The 18,788-nt window shown below is 38.0% G+C and overlaps 1 protein-coding gene across 1 annotated transcript; it reads left to right on the top strand.

Annotated features, from left to right (window-relative positions):
• Window positions 1-15,068: 15,068 nt before the first annotated feature.
• LOC120162269 (probable UDP-arabinopyranose mutase 5) lies at window positions 15,069-18,403 on the top strand. Its single transcript, XM_039172439.1, has 3 exons — window positions 15,069-15,486; window positions 16,876-17,009; window positions 17,228-18,403. The coding sequence occupies exons 1-3, from the start codon at window positions 15,373-15,375 to the stop codon at window positions 18,282-18,284; spliced, it is 1,305 nt and encodes a 434-aa protein (XP_039028370.1). The 5' UTR covers window positions 15,069-15,372; the 3' UTR covers window positions 18,285-18,403.
• The last annotated feature ends 385 nt before the right edge of the window (window positions 18,404-18,788 follow it).

Below are 18,788 nucleotides of genomic sequence, written 5' to 3'. Positions count from 1 at the left end.
ATAATTACTTACTAACCCTTCTCATAACTGCCTTTGATTTCCATGTTGGGCTTCCAATTAGTTTGGGCACGGGCTAGATCCTTCAGGGCTCCAACTTAATCTACACTATAACTCGTATTGGATCTAGAACTCGAACGGAGTCCCCGGACGAAATCGAGTATCTACAGCTGCCCCTCTTTGTTCATTGTCGTGTAACGAGAATAGAATAAAGATCAAAAGATGATCGAGTTTGTCCGGTTCTGCGAGCTCCAAAAGATTAAAGCACTTCATTGTTACTTCGGGATAAATGAAACTTGAAAAATCTTCAAATGATAAGTATTCTCCCTATTCCTTCAAGGAGTATAAGACTCGATCAATCTTCAATAAACGGGTACGCTCCCTATCCGCTCAGGGAGTATAGAACTCGAACAATCTTCATAAAATGGGTCCGCTCTCTATTCCTTCAGAGAGTATAGAACTCAAACAATCTTCAACAAACGAATCCGCTCTCTATTCCTTCAGAGAGTATAGAACTCGAACAATCTTCAATAAAACGGGTCCGCTCTCTATTCCTTCAGAGAGTATATAACTTGGAAAATCTTCAATAAACGGGTCCGCTCCATATTCCTTCAGAGAGTATAGGACTCGATCTTCATAAAATGAGTTTGCTTCACTAATCTTCCGTGAAGGCTTACAGATGGTTTGCTTCACTACTCTTCCGTGAAGGCTTAAGATTGACCTGTTTCGAAGGTCCAACCTGAAAATCAAACATTACCAATCATTAATGTATGTTTGAAAATATTATATTCAAAAATTTAGAATTTGATAAAATTTCTGAAAATCCATCTCCATCGCGAAAACTTGTCTGGAAACCATTGGATACGTGAATCTGCTTTGGCTCAGTTTTCGTATAAACATCATTCTTTTCAAAATCTCCAAACCAGTTATGTTCATCTCGATGCTTCAATATCTTCAACTATCCCTGGAAAACCTGTAATTGCTTAAGTCATCATGCAATTATGAATGTTTTGATCCTAATCATGCCTAAAATGTATGCAATTATGCAATTCAGTGTGTTTTCTTCTTCGAAGGAACTCTATCTCCTTTTGATCTTGATGGAACTCAGTTTCATCTTGGGTACAGAACATTTGACCAATTCACCCCAGTTAACAATCTCAATTCCGTATCTCTCGGCTTAACAGAACCTTGACTCTTTCCTTTCTTGAAACCCGCCAGTGCCCATGACTAACTTCTTGATCAATGACAATCTCTTTGGGTATTCTTATCATGGCTGAGATTTTCCAAGAATTCCAAGGTTTTAGCTTCCCATAGCCACACAAGCTTACATGTTTAAACCATTTTCAACTTCAGCATACCTGTATTTTCCAAAACCTTTTGCACAATAATACAAAATGATCTCATGTACTTCAAGTTAAGCTATATGTTTTAACTTTTTCAAAATAAGATGCTTACAAAAGGGAAATGAACAAGGAAAGGCATATCTTTATTTATATAAATACAGAGAATTTTAGGCAACTAAATGGCAAACTTTTAACTGGAAACAGTAAAAGAACAAAAGAGTAGGCGTCTTCAAATATCAATAATGCAAATGCTTTTGAACTAGCACGCCGTTAGAATGTCTCGAGTGTAGCTTATGTCAAAAAAGATCTCCAAAATTGTGATGCTTAAGAGTATGAAGCTACTTCTAAACTCCCAAATCTCTATCATTGGATGCCCTAAACCAGTATTGAATCTCATGTGCATTCAATTTCTCTTGGTTATTTCAATCGAGACTCAATAATCTTTAGTCTCATCCCTGATCACCAACTGTCATTGTTACTATCCATATCAGGAGCTCTTTCCACTTCCAAAATTGATTCAGAACCTCCACCATGCACGAATTCTGAATTTCAAACTCAACTCAAGTCGCCCTTTGCGGGTTTTCAACTTGAGACCTCCTTTGGTTCCAAGACGCCCTTTTCGAGTTTTCGTCTTGAACCCTCCTTTTATTTCTCTTTTTTTCATTTTTATCTTTTTGTTTTTCTTTCATTTTTTCTTCATTTTTATTTTTTCTCATTTTTTCTTTTCTTTTCTTCTTTTTCTCTTTTTCTTTTTCTCATTTTTTTTTTCATTTTTCGTTTTTTTTCCTCTTTTATTTCTTCTTCAAGCGAAATATCTCTTAACAGCGTCGGAATTCACTGGATATGGTAATTCTGATCCGTCCATTTCAGTTAGGACTAGAGCTCCCCCAGAAAAGGCCTTCTTGACAACATAAGGTCCTTCCCAATTGGGCATCAATTTTCCTCTGAAATCCTTCTGAATAGGCAAAATCCTTTTAAGCACCAAATCTTCCTCATGGAATTCTCGAAGGCGAACTTTCTTACCATGTGCCCGTATCATACGTTTTTGGTACATATGACAATGACAAATAGCTTTCAATCTCTTTTCTTCAATCAAATTCAACTGGTCATACCTAGCTTGGACCCATTCTTCCTCATCAAGCTTTACCTCTGACAAAATCCGAAGTGAGGGAATTTCCACCTCAATAGGTAAGACAGCTTCCATCCCATAAACCAAAGAAAACGGAGTTGCCCCAGTTGAAGTCCGTACTGAAGTTCGATAAGCAAACAGAGCAAAGGGCAACTTCTCATGCCAATCCTTATAGGTCTCAGTCATTTTCTCTATGAGCCTTTTGATGTTCTTATTGGCCGCCTCTACTGCCCCATTCATCTTTGGGCGATAAGTGGTGGAATTATGATGCTTTATTTTGAACTGTTTACAGACCGAGTCCATCATCTTATTATTTAAATTCAACGCATTATCGGAGATAATCCTCTCGGGCAAACCATATCTACAAATGATCTCATTCTTCAAAAATTTTCATATTGTAGACTGGGTAACATTTGCGTAAGAAGCTGCTTCTACCCACTTGGTAAAATAATCTATGGCTACCAGAATGAAGCGATGACCATTTGAAGCTTTGGGCGAAATTTGTCCAATAACATCCATGCCCCACATTGAGAATGGCTACGGAGCTGTCATTACGTGCAACGGATGAGGAGGAGTATGTATCCTATCTCCATAAATCTGACACTTGTGTCATTTTCGGGCATAATTGATACAGTCTGTTTCCATAGTTGACCAATAATACCCAAATCTCATAATCTGCCTAGCCATACCATGCCCATTAGCATGGGTACCACATATTCCCTCATGCACTTCTTCAAGAATCAATTTGTCTTCTTTCGCGTCCACACATCTTAACAAGACCTGATCCAGACTTTTCTTGTATAGAGTCTCACCATCAAGCACATACCCTGATGCCATTCTTCTAATGGTTCTCTTATCATTCTCAGTAGCCTGTTCTGGATAACTCTGATACCTTATATATTGCAAGATATCATAATACCAGGGGTTTCTATCTTCTTCCTCTTCAATATTAAAATAATGGGTTGGATATTCATAAGCTTTCATTTCAATGGGCATCATATTCGAATGCTCGTTCATCTTAAACGCTGCTGCCAGTGTGGCTAAGGCATCTGCCATTTGATTCTCTTCTCTGGGGAGATAATTGAAAGTTACTTCATCAAATTCTCCAACAAGTTCCATAACTAACTTACGGTATTCTACAAGCTTGGGATCTTTTGTCTCCCATTATCCTCTGAGCTGGTATATTACCAAAGCTGAATCCCCATATACTTTAAGCATTTTTACTTTGCGTTCAACAGTAGCTCTAAGACCCAGAACACAGGCTTCATACTCGGCCATATTGTTTGTACAATCAAAATTAAGCCGACTGGTGAAAGGATAATGCTCTCCTTCTGGTGAGACAAAAATTGCCCCGATTCCATGTCCCATGGCATTTGAAGCACCATCGAAGTTCAACTTCCAATATTTGCTAGTGGATGACACTGCTTCTTCTACCGAAATAGCCATTAAATCCTCATCTGGAAAATCAAAGCTCAATGACTCATATTCTTGCGAAGCCCTGCTTGCAATGAATTCCGCTATATCACTTCCTTTAATTGCCGTCTGGTTTACATACTGGATGTCAAACTCGGACAATAAGATATGCCAACAAGCTAATCTTCCAGATAATGCAGGCACACCCATTAAATATTTTAAGGGATCAAGCTTGGATATAAGCCAAGTAGTATGATACAACATATATTGTCTAAGCCTTCGGGTAGCCCATACTAAAGCGCAACACAACTTTTCAATGGGTGAGTATCTTGTCTCACATTCAGTGAACTTCTTGCTGAGATAATAAATAGCCCTTTCTTTCTTCTCAGTTTGGTCACGTTGCCCCAGCACACACCCCATTGAATTTTCATAAACCGACAAATACAAAATCAATGGTTTGCCTGAGATAGGTGGCGCCAAGATTGGCGTGCTAGACAAATATCTTTTCACTGCTTCAAAAGCTTTTTGACAATCTTCACTCCATTCCCCTGAGTTATTCTTACGAAGAAGGCGGAATATGGGATCACACTTTTCCGTCAGCTGTGAAATAAACCGAGCTATATAATTCAATCTCCCCAAAAATCCTCTGACTTCTTTTTGTGTTCGTGGGGCTGGCAAGTCTTGAATAACCTTTACTTTATCTGGGTCTATTTCAATTCCTTTTTGGCTTACTACAAATCCCAACAGCTTCCCAGATGTCACCCCAAAAGTACATTTATTTGGGTTGAGTTTTAACTGGCATCTTCTTAGTCTTTTAAAAAGCTTTCTCAAATTCCCGATATGTTCTTCCTCTGTCTTAGCTTTGACAATCATATCATCTACATAAACTTCTATCTCTTTATGCATCATGTCGTGAAATAACGTCACCATGACCCTTTGATATGTTGCCCCGGCGTTCTTCAGTCCAAACGGTATTACTTATAACAAAACGTTCCCCACATGGTAACGAACGTCATTTTTTCCATATCTTCAGGGTTCATCTTAATTTGATTGTAGCCAGAGAAACCATCCATAAAAGAGAATAAAGAATTTCCAGTAGTATTATCCACTAGCGTGTCTATATGTGGAAAAGGAAAATTATCTTTTGGACTAGCTCGGTTGAGATCCCTGTAGTTAACACACATTCGAACTTTCCCATCCTTCTTCGGTACTGGAACAATATTAGCCACCCATTCAGGATATTTGGCCACTTTAAGAAACCCGGCATCAAATTGTTTTTTCACTCCCTCTTTAATCTTGAGCAGCATCTCAGGTCTCATTCTTCTTAGTTTTTGTCGTATCGGTTTATATTCAGGCTTTATTGGCAGTTTGTGAACAACCAACTCTGTATCTAAACCCGGCATATCTTCGTATGACCAATCAAACACATCCTTGTATTCTTGAAGCAATTCTATCAAATCATGTCGACCTCCAACGGACAGAGTGGTACCAATCTTTACTTCTCTCTTATCCTCATCTGTCCCTAAATTCAAAATCTCAGTAGACTCTTTATGAGGTAGAATCTGCTTATCTTCATTCTCCACCATTTTCAGCAATTCAGAAGGTAGTTCACATCCCTCATCATCATCACAATCCTCGATTTCTCCTTGACATATAGGCTTCTCGAAATCAATCTCCGGGTTAGAGTCATTGGCATTCATATTATTGATATTTGAGCTCCTGAAAAAATAATGAAAGAGAAGATATATATACATATATACATATGGGAGGATATTTTCCCATATAAATAAATAGAAAGAAATAAATACATACATATACATAACAAAGAATGAATGAATGAAATGTATGGGAGAATGTTTGCCATTTGGAACTAACAGAATGCATCTTTTATTGAAAGCAAAAAAAAAAAACAAACAGCTTAACCCTTTACATAAAATCACCTATTGCCCCAGGGTATGAACAACAGGGAGAAAGTTCTAGTGCATTACTCTGTAAAAGATTTGTAAACTACAGGCAGTTCTTCCGCGGTCCAATTGTTCAACACGAAGCTCGGCGGTGCAGGATAAATGCCCATAGCTCTCATTTCCTCAAACTCACCATCAGTTATAACATTAATGCCTAAATATCCCAAGGCATTCTCAACCATCACCTCGGTGTTCCTTGAATTCCCTTGAAACATATGTCCCCCATATATGAAAATGCTGCTCAACGGCGGGAAGATCATGGGTTCCCAACTAAGGTCTTCACCAGCCAATATGGCCTTTCTCATTTCCTAACCCTTTTTAATTCCCCTCAGCTTATCCCTCGGAGTTGGCTGATACCCCAAACCAAATCGATCTCTTTTAGTAACAGGGCATATTGGATTCACCGGTCCTTACAACTGTCGACCTAACCCCTTTCCAACTTTCGCTCCTCTTCCAAGAGTCAAATTAAGCCCCATCTTGGTACAGTTTGACAATTGAGGCTTTGGTATCTTCCTGCCTTCGGCCACAAACGTAGCATTGACAAACTCCAACGATCTAAAAGAACACTTGACCGCTTGCTCATCCACTTCAATGTACGGAGCAGTAGTAGAAACAGAAGCAATAATGTCCTCTTCAGCATGAATACATACCAACCTTCCATCAATCACAAATTTCAGTCTCTGGTGCAATGTGGACGGAACTGCACCGACATGATGAATCCAAGGCCATCTCAACAAACAATTGTACGTAGGCATAATGTCCATTATGAGAAATTCTACTTCATAAGTTGCTGGACCAATATTCAGAGGAACATCAATCTTGCCCAACACTTCTCTTTTAGTCTCATCGAAAGCTCGAACCATACTTTGACAGGTTCTCATAAGTGTACTATCTAATGGAAGCTTCTTTAGAGTCACTAAGGGCATCACATTCAAAGCTGAACCATTATCAACCAAGACCCGAGACAACACATGCCCTTTACATTTAACTGTAATGTGCAAAGCCTTCTGACTACCCATCATCCCAGAAGGGATTTCATCCTTAGAAAAAGATAAAAAATTATCAGCTTGTACATTGGAAACTAACCGATCCAAGTTTTCAATGGGCAATTCTTTCGGAACAAAAGTCTGGTTCAAAACCTTTAATAGAGCATTCCTATGGGCCTCTGAACTCAAAAGTAATGATAAAACAGAAATACGGGCAGACAACTTGTGTAACTGTTCCACAACACTATACTCACTGTGCTTCAGAAACTTCAAAAATTCTACCGCTTCACTCTCGGTTACCGGTTCGTTGATAACAGGCTCATCTTCTTTTATCTGAACATCAACATTTTTCCCTTTATCAACCGCAACCTTCTTCTCAGACTCTTTAGGTGGATTAAGAGAATAACACCTACCACTTCTGGTAAAGTGTCCTACCTCATCTACTTCCTCATTCTCTTTTGTTACATCTCCCATCTGGCAATCATATCTCCAAGGCACTTGTTTATTATCCCGATACGGGAATGGAGATGGAGGTGTAATAACTACTTTCGGGGCTACCTTCTCAGCAACTCGATTCTTGGGAGTAATAATTAGGGGACAACTGGCATTGTATACCCCTTTAGACGATCCTTCTGAAGCGCAAACTTCTGCTTCCTCTTCTTCAGCAATCTCTCTAAAGAACTCAATTTCTTTACTGTCCATCATGTCTTGTACCAAAGATAGAAAGTCAGGACATTGTTGAATACTGTGTCCTTCACTGTTATGATACAGACATACCTCTCCACTGTTAAACTGTTCACCTGTCAAACTGGGCTTCAACAATCCTACCTTGACCATCTGGCACCACACCCAACTCATGGGTGATACTATATCACTAACCTTCCTTACAATTCTCTTTCTTTTCTCTTTAGTAATCGCGTTAACTCCTGCCACTGCATGGCTTGGCAACGGATTCTGAGCTATATTTGGCTACTCACTGTCACCAAAGTTGATGACATTCCTCGTTCTCAAAGCTTGGACAACCTTCTTAAAAGCAGTACAATTCTCAATGGAATGCCCAGGGTTCCCTGCATGGTACTCACACTGAGCACTAGCATCATACCATTTGGGAAAATGAGGTTACATTGGTGTCACGTGATACGGCGAAACCATATGTCTATCATACAAAATCTGAAACAATTCCTTATAAGTCATCGGAATTGGGTCAAATTGAGGCCTCTCTCTCCTCTGGTCCCTTGCTCCTTGTCTATTGTCATTTTGTGTTGATGACCCTACTCCTTGAGGACGGGAAACAATGATGTTATTAGAATCGTAATGCCTCACATTACTAACTTCGTTTTCCTTTTTCCTCGTTGGTGGCCTCTTACTAGACTCTCCTGCCTCGAGCTTTCCACTCTTAACTGCCATTTCAATCATTTCTCCTGCCGTAACTACATCAGTAAAACTTCGATAAGGATTACCGATAAGATGCGAGAAAAAATGAGCCTTTAAGGTGTTGACAAAAAACATATTTATTTCCTCCTCTTCCAATGGCGGGTGGACTTGCACTGCTACATCTCTCCATCTTTGAGCATATTATCTAAAACTCTCGTTAGACTTCTTTTCCATTCCTTGCAACATCATCCTGTTGGGCCTAACATCTTTCACATGTTTGTATTGCTCAAGAAAGGACTTAGCCAAGTCTTTCCACGATTTAATATTAGCTCTACTCAGCTGGTTATACCATCGGATTACCGAGCCAATTAAGCTTTCTTGAAAGCAGTGTATCAACAATTGATCGTCCCCTATGTATCCGATCATCTTCCTACAAAATATCGTGATATGCGCAGAGGGACACATAGTACCATCAAACTTTTCAAAGTCAGGAACTTTAAACTTTGGAGGCAAGACCAGATCAGGAACTAGACTTAACTCATTTGCGTCAAATCCATAGACACTGGTATCTTCCTTCATGGCTCTGACCTCTCTTTCTAACTGCTTCTATTTCTCTTCCAACAGATTGTTTTGGTCCTTCTTGGCTTCTTCATCAAGGTCTGGAACTTGATGATATTGATGTTCTTCCTGATACGAACTAGATACAGGCTGTACGTTAACAGAAGCACCGACTGGATTAATGTGCACCTTCCCGACATGAACAGGGGTCACTTGAACATTCTGAGATTGTTCTGGGGTTAACCCTGGATGATGAAGTGGGTCTTCAGTTACACCTTCTGGCATAGGGCTTTTCCCATGTTCTGGATTTCTTCCTTCCAACATACTCGCAAACTTGGCAAACATCTCCTTTTGGGCATTCATCATATCTTCTTGCATTTTCTTGATATTATCTTGTAACTCCAACTGAGCCTTCTCAATTTGGGCAAGTTTGTCTTCCATAACTTTCTTCATGGTTCTGTAGATATGCTTGGGATTTTCCAGTATTACTCTGTCACATAGTCATTTTGTTATCGCTGATATTTATTAATGAATATGAAACATATGATTATGAATGAATAAAATGCGATGCAAAAATTAAATGCATTAAAAATGCATATGCAAAATGCAGGGTGTTGATCTTGGAACGACTCCTTAGAACAACTCTTTGTATTAGAACGACGTTCAATTACAAAGTTGAAATATATCACAAATAAATCTGCACCATCTCTCCTATTTGTTGTACATGTGCTAGCAACTCCACGATCTTCTGGTTTTTTTCAGCCTCGGGATCCAGTTCTTCAGTCACATCGCAACTTCCTCGGATAAAATGACCAAATATTGAGCTATTCTCCGCGCGTGTCCTAAGTAACAAGCAATAAGGTCTTCTCTTTGCTTAACTCTCGCCTGAGCTCGCTCCCATCGAAAACGCCATTGTATATCCCCCTCATAGGGAACTATCGATAGCTCACTTGCTTGCCTCTGAAACTCTTGAACCATGGCTTCAAGCTCTCTCACTTGTCTCTTCAAACTTTCAACCTCCCCACGGCTCGAGCTACCTTCCCCGCTTCGGTATCGTCGTAATGCAGTCTCTAAACTTGAAAATTTTCCCTTCAACTTCTCATTCTGGGCTTGACTCTCTTATAACCGCTGCTCTAAAGAATCATTTTCCTTCGATAAAATCTTAACTTGGTGCCTGCTTTGCTTGAGCTCTTCTTGACTCTCTCCGGCTACTCTTTTGAGGCTCGCCACCTCTTGCCTCAATTCGACAGACTTACTCGAGCTAGAACCTACTTGAGCTTTTACCATTCGCTGATAAGTTGACCGAAGATCGTCAAAGTCTAGCCGAAGTTGCTTCTCCACTTTTTCAATTCGATCTACTCTACTCTTCTGAATGTCGATCTCCAATCCCTTTTAATACACTTCATCTTCCAGTTTCTGCAAAGTCATTCTCCATTGTCTCCGTTCTGCTTCGAAATCGCGCTTGGCTAACTCTAATGGAGATGGCACCACTCTCAACTGTTCCTCCACTGGCTGAATATTTTCAAGATTCACTATCGGGATGTTATCGTTTACTTGACCGCTTCTCCACTGCTCGTACTCTTGAGACAACTCGAGATCATAGGTGAACAAATTCACGCGACGAGTTTGCTTCCAGGCCTCAGTAACCCCTTTAACTTTACCCTTATACTGATCTCCTTTGAATGCAAAATTTGACCCTACCAAGTCCTATGTGGCTGGAATGAACTGCCTTGACCCATACTGTCTGGAAACTAGTAGCAGTGCATACCCAACAGAACCCCATATACCTGGCAAAGGAACCCAATCTCACTCTCCACATTGGTAAAGTATATCCAAAGAGGTATTCCACGAAGCTCGCCACAAAATATCTCCATCTCTGATATCCTTGAAGATGACCATCCATTTTTCTTCGGTGAAGCCCCCAGGCCACTCTTTAGAAAGAAAATCCTTCAAATGTGAGAAACCGTCTAAAAATACTCGTCCTGGCGCCCTTTCAACATGTTTGAAATGACTCAGAATCCACACTAGCAGCAAAGGCGCACATCCTATAAAGCGTCCTTCTCCCTCACGCCTACAAGAACTCAAAGACCGGAACGTCTCAGCTAGAATAGCTGGAACAGGATCCACGTGCTTGTCTAATCTTTCAAACAGGTCAACGACTGATACGTCTACATATCCTATCACTTTTGGAAAAATAACGAGCCCATAAATCCCTAAAGCAAACAAATTAAGCTTCTTTCTTTTATCAGGATGATGAGCAATTACTTCTTTCAGAGCAGCCCAAGAGATGCACTCACTGTCTCCCTTCTTCTTAATGTTTCTGACTACCCAATCTTCACTCATTCTGGTCATCAATAGTAATTTCTTCTTAAACGAAGGAGTGACTGGCAGCTTGGTATATACTCTATCCATCTGGGACCTCGGACAATGGACCAAAGCTTGATACTCCTCTATTGTTGGTGTCAGATCTACTCTACCAAATGTGAAACAGCTATAAGTCGGGTTCCAGAACTGTGCCAATGCTCTAAACAGATTTCGGTCACTTAGATCATTCTGACGCACGTTGATGTGAGTATAACCAAATAACTCCGACACGTATCCAGGCATCACGCTGTCCCCATTGGTCAGTTGGGACTGTTCTGACCACCTCAGAACATCGGCATTATCCTCAACCTTTTTCTGAACCGTTCGTTCCATATTACTGGCCTTCTATATGGACATCGATCCCAAATCAACATCATGTAATGGATAGTGCAATGCAAAACAGAAAAGAAACAAGACAAAGACAACAAAAGATCGATTAGTAAATATAAAGCAATTAAATCGGGATAATAATTTGTTCAAGAATCCTACCCACATGCTGGCTACCCAATCATGCTTTATCAGATCCTACCCAACATGATATCTACCCACATGCTTTGTTATTCACAAAAATAAATCCTAACTGCATGATATCTAATTCGCATGCTTGTTCAAAAAATAAACCTAACCGCATGATATCTAGTTCGCATGCATTTATTCGAAAAAACGAAAATAAATGACTCAACAAAGCTTTTCCTTGTGTACCTTCCTCACGGGATTCTTAAGGTTCGGGTTTGGCTCAACCTAAGTTCAGGCTCTAGGTTCACTATATACCGGGTTAGGTTCTAAAGTAATAGGTTCTCGAATTGTCCTTGCCGGTGTCCCATTGGACTACCGAACCCTCAATCCTGGCCCATCACAGGCTTTAGGGGATCGAGTTCAATTTCGAGGGAACACACCTCCTTATGTCCATGCGGAGGTGATTACCATCACGAGGACCATAAGGCGTGAGCTCCAGGAGCGATCCACTATCCCATGCGGAGGTGAAAACCACACGAGGGCATAGTCTCTCACTCCTACTTAAATAGGACGGAGCGGGGTTTTAGCTCATGTTATGATAATGCAGCTGTGCAGTGTGTGAGGAAAAGCAAAAAAACAAAAATAAAAACACTCAAAATCAATTCCTAAAACAAACAATTATTCTGAAACCATTAGCAAACAGATTAGTACAACTATTTAATTGTTAATCGAATTAAAAAAAATCAAAATACAAACAAAACTTATTAAAAACCAAACAAGGGATCAAAAATCAAATTAAAACGAATTTGTAATTTTCAATTGCAAAGACAATTAATTAATCGACTATCGGCCTGACTCTCTAAAAGGAAGGTCCCCAGCGGAGTCGCCAAGCTTTCGAAAAGATTTTTCCTTAAAAGTGAAAATGTGAGATTTTGAAAACCACATCAATTTTTAACTTATCTCTTTCAATTGATTTTTAATTTAAAAACAAATGCGATTTAAAAACCTCTCGTTTCGAAAATTTTGAAATTCTTTTTACGTTAAAAAAATATATATTGTTCAAAGAGTCGCCACCAATCTTTGATTAGGGTGTGATTGGGCACCCAAAAATGTTTTGTTATTTTAAATAAAAATTAATTTTAATTAAAACAACAAATTAAGGTCTGCGTTACCAAAATCCAAGTTCGGGAGTCGGTTACGTGCGGGGAAGGATTAGCACCCCCACAACGCCCTAAAACGGTACCTAGTTGATTAATTAATGTCTTTGCAATGAATTTTACAAATTCTAATTTAATTTGATTTTTGATCCTATAAAACAAAAATGTAAATTTAAAAACATTCAAAAGCATCAAATAAAGTAAATTAAAATTACCAAGTCGTTTTAGAAAGATAAAGAATGTTCGATTATTTACAAATATCGAGACCAGATCTTAAAAGCTATAACAACATTTTCTCGATAAATTTAAATAAACGAACATTTCCTTTTCTTTCATTCCCAAATTTTAGGTGACGAACCATTTTTTATGTTTCACTGTCGGGATACACTTTTAATTTAAAATAGTCAAAACGGCTCTCTAATCAGTTAAGACAAGCCACTCAAGACAATTTTAAATTAAAAGGGTATTACCCTTAGTCCGATTATGTATTTATAAGTCGAGTTATGCAAATGAGATTACCATACAAATTGTAGAAAAAATGTCATATGATCATATATACATTGAAGAATACACAAAGAGCTATCATGCAAAGTAACATATTCATACAAAAATTACATGCACCTATTTAATAATATAATATATAAATTAAACGTATGTAATATAGGGTATATAGAAATAACGTACAATATAATAACTAAAGCTTAGTTAATATAATATATATAATACTTACGCACTATTGTGCAAATAAATAAAAAAAAACGCATAACATAATAATTAAAATATATTCAATATAAACATATATAATAGTTACGAACTAATGTTCAAATAATATTAAAAACAACACAGAGCCATGATTTAAACATGAAAACATGCAATTTTTGAGGGACTACAGTTCAATTAGACCTAAAATCTTAAAATAAATATTACCCTTAAGCATAAATGGTAATCCTAACCTAAACAGAAAAAATGTAGCCTCTTACTCCCTTTCTCTTCTCTGCTCACCTCATCCTCTACGCTAAACAGAAAGCTCAAACAAAAATCATGGTGACCACCATGGTCACACCCTTTGCTAAGCCCCAATAAGGTTTCCATGGTACTCAAAACTCTCTCTCCAAATCCCTCTCTTTTACCGATTCATAACGCATCGAACCAAATGCCCAGACTAAACATGAAATCGACCAACAACACATTCCCTCTCTACTTAGATTTAAAATTATAACCGAGCCTCTCATACACATGCAAGCCCCGACTCCGACAACAAATAGATTAGGTAAATTTCTCTCTATTTTCTATGTTTTGAATGAAAAATAACAAATCGCACATAGCATTACTGAATATTTCGGGGGGAAAATAGGAAAATAACCTGTTTAGAGATTGCTTGTATTGCTTTCAGAAAAGATAAGGAAGACCACTGTTACATCGATTGATCTTTGAATACTGAAAAAATTATTGTTTACACTGTTTTTATCCGTTGTTTTGTTGTGTAAAACGAATGAAAAGGAAAAAAATCTTTTGTGCTTCTCCTCTCTTGTGTGTAGAATCCTCCTTGATAATTACTTACTAACCCTTCTCATAACTGCCTTTGATTTCCATGTTGGGCTTCCAATTAGTTTGGGCACGGGCTAGATCCTTCAGGGCTCCAACTTAATCTACACTGTAACTCGTATTAGATCTAGAACTCGAACGGAGTCCCCGGACGAAACCGAGCATCTACAAACTCTATTTGTTTGTCATATTTTTATTTGTTTTTATAATATGTTTTCTCCTGTCTTTTGATTTGTTTTTTTTTGTTTTCTTTATTCGTCATTTAGTTGCTATTTTCATTTATTTTGTTAGGGTTGGATTTTACGTCACCTCGATTGATCAAGATGACACTTGTTTGTTATCCCAATGATCTTCTTGGATCCTCCAATTGGATTTAGATATACAGTTGTGTTTATGAATAGTTTTCTCACGCCGTTTGACTTTGATTTGTGATTTTTTGGTAGTTTTTCAGCATTTTGATCATATTTTATGGTTCATTTATTGATATAATCAAATCTGTTCGTATATATATTTTTTTTGAACTTTTTGACTAAAATTTTAACATTTTCTTTTAAAAATCACTATATGATCTGAAAGAGTTAGACTTTTATGTCAATAGTTATAGAAATACAAACTAATAATGTATTTAGTTTACTATTATAGTTTTTAATATTTACTATAATTTTAAATATTTTATTTTTTTTAAATAAAACTTCTATTAAAAGAATTTGTGAAATACGATAAATATAAATATCAATCCGGATCGGTAGTCCGAACCATTATTCTCCCAGTCCGCAACTCAACCGACCTAGTTCATTCTACACGTCCGGCTAACGAAACACGTGTGGAGATAAACATCGAGTTTGTCTGTAGAAAGACGATAAAAAAATTGTCAAAGCACAGGGGAGGGAGAAATCAGATCTACCGCCTTCAAAACTGCAGAATGGGATCGAGCACGTTGATCAATTCTTCTTCATGTTAATATAAAATTTACAATTACATATAGTTTTTCTAGTTATAAATCCAAGAATATCATCTTTTTTTATTTTTTGTTATTGTTTTAGAAATTAATATAACTTAATTAGAATGAAATTTGCAATTGAGTGAATGAGAACCCCGCCTTGTTTGCTATCTCTAACTTTGGATTCTGCTGTCCTAAACCTTTCCAATATCACTGATCTCTCCCCTCTTCCTGATCATATTCTCATCGAGCTCTTCCTGGTAAACCTTTCTTTCTCTTTCTCTTTTTCCTTTCCTTTCCTTTTTTTTTTTAAGTTTTCTTGCCGTTTGGATAGATGGGCAGTTTTAATAGCTTGATTGCTTTTTGGTTTTTTTCTTTTTATGTGAAGCTGTGATTTCTTATGTGTTTATATGTGGATTGGATGATATTTGGGGAAAATGAATTGATTTTGATGGAATATGGCTAACTAAGTCTTTAGAAAATAGTTGCTAATCTTATTGGGGTGCTGCCTGGAGGTCTGTGTGTTCTGCAATTGCAAATTTGTGTTTCTTTTGATGTAATTCCATTGTCAATTTCATTTGTGCTATGGATTTCAGTCGATATTTACCATCCAATTCAATCACAATGCATGAGAAGTGTAGGATGTTCAGAGTTTAGTGTCACTAGCTCACTGCTCTGTCATTCTCATTTCAATTTCCATATCCAATTTCTAATTGGGTAAGATAATTAGCTTTGAATTTTGAAAAACTGATGTTGAATTTGAAATTTTGACAAATGAAATTGGCGGTATTGAAAATCTGGTCGTACATTGTTGTTTCCACTCCAGAGTATGGAGAAACTTGAATGAACTAATATGCCGATGGAAATTGGCCAAGTAACACGTTAGGCATGTACCCTGTCACTCTATCTTTAGTGCTGGGGTAGAAACATAGGAGTTCTATTTACAATCTCTGCCAGTAGAGATTTGCTTTTTCGATTAAATTTTCTTGCTGAAAACATGAGGTGTCTTATTGACTGGATCCGAAGTATTCTTTCTACCAGAAAAGGTTACCTCCCTTTTCTTGAGAGATTGATTCGAACAAGTTGTCTGACAGTTTAAGTGGCATTGACTGGATATTAGGGAGAGTTAAAGTTTCAGTGATTTTGGTTCAATATCAGGAGTTCTATATTTCCATGCATGTTAATTATTGGTTCTTTAAGACTAAGACAGCACACCATGCTATCTTTTAAACTTAAGTCAGAGCGGCTCATGAGTTTTTCCTCGTTGTTTTCCTTTGTTGTGCTTGAATGGATAGCTCCTTTTGCTCTTTTTGATCACTTGAGTTGAACATTTTGCTATTGTTGTCGCTTCTTTACTAATTTTCTCTGCTATGATCATTTTTTTCCATTTCTTAAATTTAATACCATGCTGAACTTACCTCATTTAGTTTCTAAATTCTTTTCCATTTTCCCTTTTTTCTTTCAAATCCTTTGAACCTGAGAATAACTGAAAAACAATTCAGCTATGATTATTTTTCTCTCTCTTTCTGACTAGCATATATATAGGTTCACAAGTCTATCTTATCTCTATAACCTTATATTTGCCATCTCAGCTTCTCTTGCTTCTATTTGCATTCATTTAGTATGAAAAATTTTCATGATTCTGGCAGAGAACATTGAGAGCTGGAAAGCTAACCGAGAGGGTTCTTAAGCTGTTTATAGCTACCGGCAAGGACGAGGTTTTCTCACTTATCCAGGCACTCAACATTCAAGTCACAGTTAACCCTGTCCTTCCTACCAGTAAGTCACTTTCGGAATTTCAACTTTCTTTCTATTTTTCATTTTCTTGTCCAAATGAGTTTTGAGCTTATTTCCTAAATAGAATTTTGTTCTCTCCATAGGATGTTCTGAGAAATTTTGAGATCGGTTTAATGTGGAATAAGCAGTGGTTTGGTCTGTAACGATCAGCTGATTTAAGAGGCCTGACTATTCCGAATTCTATTGCTGTTTGTATTTGGCGAGATGTCTACCAATTAAGGATGATGAGATTGATATCGTGATAGGAGCACTCAATTTTGATCTGACATCTTTCATGAATGTGTGGAGACCTATATTCTCTCGATTTCATCTGACAATTGTGAAAGACCCTGATTTGAAAGAGGAACTTAAAATCCCAGAGGGCTTTAATCTCGATGTCTATAAAGAGCCTGACATAGACCGCGTGGTGGGTACTTCTACTTCAATCATCTTCTCTGGCTATGCATGCAGGTATTTTGGCTATCTTGTTTCTCGGAAGAAGTACATTATCTCCATGGACGATGACTGTCTTCCAGCCAAGGACAATAAAGGCTTTTTGGTGGATGCTGTTGCCCAGCATATTACTAACCTTACAACCCCAGCCACACCGTTCTTTTTTAATACTCTGTATGACCATTTCACTGAAGGTGCGGATTTTGTCCGTGGCTACCCATTCAGTCTTCGGAATGGGGTAACATGTGCTTTGTCATGTGGTCTATGGCATAATTTGGCTGACTTTGATGCACCAACTCAAGCTCTCAAGCCAGAAGAAAGGAATTCCCTATATGTTGACGCAGTTCTGACTGTTCCAGCTAGAACCCTGATGCCTATTAGCGGAATCAACATTGCTTTTAACCGTGATTTGGTTGGACCTGCCTTACTTCCATGTTTTAGGTTGGCCACGGAAGGTAAGTTTAGGTGGGAAACAATGGAAGACATCTGGAGTGGGATGTGTGTTAAGGTCATATGCGATCACCTCGGACTCGGTGTGAAAACTGGGCTGCCGTATGTATGGAGAAACGATAGAGGTGATGCAATAGCAAGCTTGAGAAAAGAATGGGAGGGTGTGAAGATGATGGAGGAAGCCGTACCTTTCTTTCAGTCAGTGAGGTTGCCACAGGAAGCAACGACAGCTGAGGACTGTGTAATCGAGGTGGCGAATGCTGTTAAAGAGAAGCTAGGCTCGAAAGATCCCGTGTTTGCTCATACAGCTAAAGCCATGCTTGATTGGGTAAAGCTCTGGAAATCAGTTGGAGGTAGCTCATCCTCACCAGGTGCATAGGAATCAATCAGCTTGAGGGCTGTGCTTTGTTTCGTTTTAGTTTATGTTTATAACTCATAAAGCACGCTGTAATGTAACTGTGTTTTACACTACTAAACTTCTTGATGGGGATTTGGGGTTGCATTTTCAAATCGAGGAAAGATATGATAATTCTTTTTCGATCAAAATAACAACTTAGGATAAGATGATTTAAATCTCGAATCGGGTCAAATTCAAAGGAAATAGTAGAAAAGTAATTTTATTTAAATCAATTATGATAGTATTTTTTTATTAATCTATGTAGTATAATGAATAATAAAAGTATAAAACGAACCGTTAGGGTCGGAACAAATTCAAGCCTAGGCATGATTTTTTTTAGAATTCAGCTTAAGCTTAATTTAACCTATAATCAAGTTTATGAGTGATGTCAAGGGATAAGAGACAGATTAACAATTTTAAAGAACATTTCAAGGGGGCATGATGCTTATTGACTTCTTTCATGTTAGCCTCTGATTTTGAAAACTA

This window comes from Hibiscus syriacus, unplaced genomic scaffold, assembly GCF_006381635.1.
Source record: "Hibiscus syriacus cultivar Baekdansim isolate YM2019G1 unplaced genomic scaffold, ASM638163v2 tig00111402_pilon, whole genome shotgun sequence".
NCBI classification, from domain to species: Eukaryota; Viridiplantae; Streptophyta; class Magnoliopsida; order Malvales; family Malvaceae; genus Hibiscus; species Hibiscus syriacus.
The sequence above is the reverse complement of the archived record's forward strand: the minus strand, read 5'-3'. Positions and strand labels throughout refer to the sequence as shown.

Bases quoted from the DNA above. Each gene is read 5' to 3' on its own strand.
- LOC120162269 (XM_039172439.1), top strand. From the start codon at position 15,373: ATGAGAACCCCGCCTTGTTTGCTATCTCTAACTTTGGATTCTGCTGTC. The intron at 15,487-16,875 runs GTAAACCTTTCT...TGATTCTGGCAG, and splicing joins TTCTCATCGAGCTCTTCCTG to AGAACATTGAGAGCTGGAAA. The intron at 17,010-17,227 runs GTCACTTTCGGA...GTATTTGGCGAG, and splicing joins CCTGTCCTTCCTACCAGTAA to ATGTCTACCAATTAAGGATG.